General features: G+C 41.2%; 1 protein-coding gene across 2 annotated transcripts in view; it reads left to right on the forward strand.

The window, feature by feature from the left end:
- LOC138000047 (uncharacterized) overlaps window positions 1-5067 on the forward strand; it is a 20954-nt gene extending 15887 nt beyond the window's left edge. For both annotated transcript variants that reach the window (XM_068846186.1, XM_068846187.1), the window contains 2 exons: window positions 1-2837; window positions 3952-5067. The exon at window positions 1-2837 is cut by the window's left edge and continues 1407 nt beyond it. In XM_068846186.1, coding sequence (XP_068702287.1) covers window positions 1-2837; window positions 3952-3994 — 2880 coding nt within the window. In that variant the 3' untranslated portion in view covers window positions 3995-5067. The remainder of the gene's footprint in view (window positions 2838-3951) is intronic.
- Window positions 5068-5828: the final 761 nt, after the last annotated feature.

Below are 5828 nucleotides of genomic sequence, written 5' to 3' on the forward strand. Positions count from 1 at the left end.
GACATTCGTTTTTACTTTAAACAGAGTCTAGTAAGCGATTTATTAAAAGTTGAAAGGCCCGAGCTGGTCTTAGATGATCTCGTTCAAAAGTCAGGAGGAGTCTTTCTGTGTGCCCAGTTTTTGTTAGATTTTATAAGGGCCAAGTGTTCAACTCTTCTTACCTTTGAACAACTGGAGATAACCCTACCGGCAGGCATTTCGTCTGTTTACCAGTCCTATTTCCAGCGGTTGGAAGAAGACTTGTATAAGGAACTGAACACAACTGAAGAGCAATTTCTTTGCTTCCTGGGTGCGATTGCAGCTGCAAGGGAACCACTGCCATTGGGTTTTCTTCCTAAGCTGTTGTGTAAGAACTTGTCGTCCGCGATTGTTATGCGAAAGGTGAGCACAGCTATTGCCATTGTGTCATCACTTCTTCCTGTTCACGATGACCGGATTCATTTCTTTCATAAATCAGTCAAGGACTGGTTGACTGACAAGTTACGCTACAAGCAGCACAATTTTAGTGTGGAGGAAATGGAAGGCCATAAGATTCTTTCTAATCTTTGCTCTAACGAATTCGACGAGTTAAAGAGAAAAGGCGTTAGCAGCAACTCACAATCCTTCACTGACACTACAAGGTATGCCTTGGAACATGGTATTCAGCACATGCTACAGTTAGACCAGGACGTGAAATTAAGTGATGAAGACGTGTTTGAAAACTATTTGTTAGATCTAGAGCTTTTGTATGCAAGGCTTTGTGTGAACATGCCAGCAGCCACAGAGGATATCGTTGGTGCAATGAAACATGGTGGTTTGGAAACGGTATCTACCGAGTGTTATGAGACCTTTTCGTCATTATTGATTGTTTTAAAGAAGCACCGCGCAACCTTACAGCAATATCCCTTTGCTATCTTTCAATTTGTGTTGAATGACGGAAGTAGTAAACTATCCTCTGATTCCCGCCAGCTTCTGGAGACCAAGTATTCCGATAAGCCTTACATGGAGTACTTAAAAAAAAGTGACTCCCAAGGACCTGTTCAAGCTCGGTTTGATTGTTGTTCACCTGTGGCTTGTGTCGATGTGTCCCCTAGCCTGGAATTTATGGTGTGTGAATGCCTCGATGGATCCATTCAGATGTGGTCGCTTGCTTCTGGTAACCTCAAATGGAAACGTTGTGTCAAACCAAAAAACCATTTCCCTTCATCTGTTGCATTCAGACTCATCAGTAGAGATGATGAAGTTTCAGTTGAAAGGTCATCTGTGTGTGGTTTTTACCGTTCTGTGGTATTTCATCCAAGCAAGGATGTAATCTTGCCAGGAGGGCTAAGCCATTCTTATTCCTTCAATGGAGACTTGAAGCTTCTTTTTCCTACCAGTAAGTGCAGTTTTTCTGTCTGTTCTATTTGCGGCGACGAGATTTTGACTGATTGTCCCTACGATGCAAAATGTCTTATCGTGTGGAATCTAAACGATGGCAGGGAGATTGATCGTCTCAGGAGAGATAAAAATATTTTATCGTTTGCCATGTCCCAAGATGGAAAGATGGTGGCAATTTCCCATTCAACTGGCTTTGTTTGTTTAGTTGACCGGAAAAATGGTTTTTCAACTCTAGCAGAGGCAGCCTTAGAGTCTGTGTGTGGAATGATTAGGTTCTCACCGGACAGTCGATTTCTTTGGTGTTTTCATGTTTTCAGGACTATTAATGCCGGTCTTTTCTATGCGTATTCTTTAAGAGTCACTGAGGAGCCTGAGCATCGCTATTCTATGAAGAACGTTGTTGACGTTTCCAGTCGGAATTTCTTTGCGCTGGAATCCCACAGAATCGGTGGCTTTTTGTTAGGAGATCCTGTGAGTTCAAAGGATCCATGCACGGTTTCTGACGTAGTGCTTAATAGCCAGTCTCTGTTAAGGAACTACATTGTACATGGTGATTACATTGAAATGGTTTATCGGAATGCACTAAGGAAGAATACAGAATTCCAATATGTCCAATCTCTCCGATTCTCGTTTTCAGGCGAGAGTGTTTATGCAGACGTGTCGGTCGGACTGGGATCGTTCAAACGTCGAATTATCATGGCTTGGGACGTTTCGAATGGGGAACTTAAGGGACAGAAAGAGTTTGAAAATGTTCTTCTCATTGACTTCGTAGATTTAAAAGCTGGAATTTTGTTTGCAACTGCGAGCACTCTTGAGCTTTGGAACTTTGATTTGTCTGTCTGCACGCGACGATGGATGTTTGGCGCGGATGCTCTCTTTCCTATTTCAGACCATCAGGTGGTATGCATATCATCTAAAACGGGAGATGGGATCATTTTAGATACTGTTCACGGTGGAGAGCATAAGGTAACGTTTAAACGGCACCATAAGTTGATTGCTTGCTACAGGGACCTCCAGCTGTTTGTCTCAAAGGACGACGGGCAAAAGTTCATTGAATTGAAGCAACTGGGTAAAACGGAATCGCGATGGTGTCCACTCTCTGGTACCAGTTTGTTTTGTGTGAGGGGATCATTTTCTCCCAAGGGTCAATTTATTGTTGTTCATGAGTTAAATGGCGTATACGTTCTCGATGCAGTTTCTGGTAACTTGCGTGTTAAATTGAGTGATAACCGCGTTATGGGTTGTAAATTCACCAGTGACGAGGAATGTGTTGTTCTGAATGACGCCTGCCTTAAGCTGTTCAACGTCAGATCAGGAGATCTACTCTGTGTTATGGGTGTTGGTGTGGATGAGCCTTACCTTTTAGAAACTTTTCCCACTGGAGGTATCATTGCCATTTGTTCAGAGCTAGGGTTGGACTTAAAAATTATCAAGGTAAAACACCCGGGAGAAAAGACACTCAGAAGTGAGGCAAAAAGGTAAGTTGGCAATTTGTTGTTTGAGAGCCAAGTATTTTTAAAATGCATGTGGTCTTTCAAATGCTGTGCCCACTGTCGTGGCCAGCAGCACCATGAGCGAATACTGTTCGGCAAATGACCACACGACCCACACTGAGATCTTCTGTATGCACTACAAGGTATCCAACAAAGCATTGTTATCAAAACTTAGTGGTTGCTTAGATGTGTGTTTTTGTTCCCATATAGGGTGATATGAGCTTACATTACTGTGTTGCGTAGTCAGCTTGTGGGTTCATTCTCGCATCTCTTAATTAGTGCGAGAATCCCGCTCCTTACACTTACAGTGTAATGTTCTTTGGATATGAGCTGCTAAAATTGTGTTCACATATCGACCGTTATGTTGATGGATAAGGTGCTTATTGGTGGGTTGATACTCTTTTGAGTAAATCCCGTTAATAACAGATACAAAAACAATTAAAGCATTGGTGGTCACACAATAATTTCACAAACACAATAATCAGGCCAATATCTTGCGCATGTGTACAGCGATTTGACACTGGGCATTGGCAACCTTGGACAGCTGTTTTGACAGCTACTTGGGTGTCATCACCATGGCGTAGCCGAAATGACAGTTACGAGTGGGCCGGGATTGGAGTGTTACCTTTGAATGTGAAAAGCTCCTAATTTGGCGAGGAGCCACCATATGTAAATATTGCCTTTTCGAGACTGGTTGCTCCTTGCCCCTTAGCTTTCTATCCTTTGATAGTGACAGTAATGAAGCTGACGGGTTTATTATTGCCTTCACGTAAAACGATAAGCGGGAACCGGCAGAAAAGAATAAAAATTTAATGTTTCATGTTGGGTCCTGTTCTTGAAAAGTTGTTGGCAGTATCTGTAGATAACAGGTCAATGGTTGCAGCAAATTCTTTGATTTTTTGTCAAAATCAAACATTCAGCTAGAGGTAACCTAATCCTTACTGCGTTTGCTAGAAGAAGCAAGAGGCAAAAATTTAAAATTAGACGAGCTTACGTTTTCTATTTCACTCACAAATATACTAAAAACGTGACACCTTTATCTCCTTCGAGTGACAATTTGATCAATCAGTTGAATTAATATTTGTTACTTTTCCTGCAGGTCCAAGTGTCAGGATCGAGTTTCTTGTTGTCTTATCATCTGAAGAAACGACAGTGACGATTGTGACCGCAAAGTTTCCTGGCGCGTCTTCTGGACAAATACAAGAGAAAACTTGTACATATTTTGAGCACTGTTTCATACTGGCAGAGCTGTACAGTGTTTCCTGATTTGTAGTAGATGTGGTAGGTTTTTTGCAGACGAATGGTGTAACAGCATACACTTTGTTGGTCGCGTTTCAGTAAGTTAGCTTGTTTTTTCTTTAACCGATTCAGGTCGCTGCAAATTGGCGACGAATGTGGATACGTTTACGATTAGAACTGTGGATAAATAATGTGTTATTCTTTATAATCAGTCTGGGTCTTTTTTTGGTGCCTTGAGAAAGGAAAGTTGTACAATCTCACATTTGCGCTAAAAAATCCCTTGCTTTCTAATTGTTTTACCTGAAGTTTTGCCGCTGGAAAGTTTGAAACTTTTTTTAAATATGCGTTTTATTCGTATGTGTAACCCAGCCGGGTGTGAAATTACACTTGTTTGCTCAATTCAGCCTTCTTGTTAAGCTGCAATAAAACTCAGCTGATTCAGCTGTAGAGGCATTTATTGTGTTAGTTCTAACTCAGTTGAATGCCACTGCAAGTTCGGTATAGACGGATAAAAGTTTCATCTAGGGTTAAAATAGTGAATACGTATTTGGATATTGTCGATTTTTTGCCCAAAGTAATCGAGACCTCCCCAAACAAAAACTGAGGTTTTCACTACGTGAACTTCTGTTTCATATTTTGAAATCATAGGATGCTTCTGTTGATGCGCCAACTTTATTAAATAAGTGAAGAAAACTGACAGAATTTCATCGAGTGAATCTTGAATCTTAGTCCCAAATTTGTAATACCATAAATTTGTTTTTTCCTGTTGATCGTTATATTTTCCTATATCCTACTATTTGTCTTAGTCCTAGTCAAAGTAATCTCATGTATTCCCCTTCCAGCCTCGATTAGCTCTGCTATTTGCGAGCAGAGAGGACGTTACTTTTTGGTTAGTCTTAATTGATTATAAAACGTGATCGTAATTGCTTTTTTAATTATAATAATGATAGAGGTATAATAAAGGTCTCCATAAAGGTAACAAAGCCATCAATGGGTAATACACTACACTGAAGTCACAATCTCAAGATAAACCGGACTTACATCACCCTCACCACTTAGCCTGCGTAACAAGCGTTTTCAGCGGGCGAGAATAGGGCGAATGCTAGCTGGAAACCCTGGGCGCTTACCATTTGTCAGAAAAAACCCGTTGTTCCGGTGGAAAAACAAATGGAACGGTTGACACCAACGGAAATTTTCTGGAAAGAAGGCACAGCCTGCGAAGGTTGTCTTCTTTTTCCACTTTTACAGAGTCGACCGGATTGTTTGCACCACTAGAACCAGGCACCGATGCAAGAATTACATCACTTTACTTGACGGGCATTGGCCGCTACATTTATTTGTCAACGATGAAATGGTATCTGAAATGGGTCATATATGAACTGTGGATATGAAATCAAGTGACGCTGTTATCTTCGCAGTTACGAACGCAATTTTTGCAATTGCGTAAAGAAGCCTGAAATTCCATATATCATAGACCCATATACCCATTTTTCATAAACCCACAAATGACCAGCTCCCAACTTCAGTGGCTTCATAGCTCAGTTGGTTAGAGCGTTTCACCGGTATCGCGAGGTCACGGGTTCAATCCCCGTTGAATCCTGAAATTTTCAGGCTTCTTTACGCAATTGCAAAAATTGCGTTCATAACTGCGAAGATGACAGCTTCACTTGACATTTATTTGTACCCAGACTCTTACGGCATTCGAAAATGGAGTCGCAAATGAAACGGCTCATTCCA

The sequence above is a fragment of the Montipora foliosa genome, chromosome 4, assembly GCF_036669935.1.
Source record: "Montipora foliosa isolate CH-2021 chromosome 4, ASM3666993v2, whole genome shotgun sequence".
NCBI classification, from domain to species: domain Eukaryota; kingdom Metazoa; phylum Cnidaria; class Anthozoa; order Scleractinia; family Acroporidae; genus Montipora; species Montipora foliosa.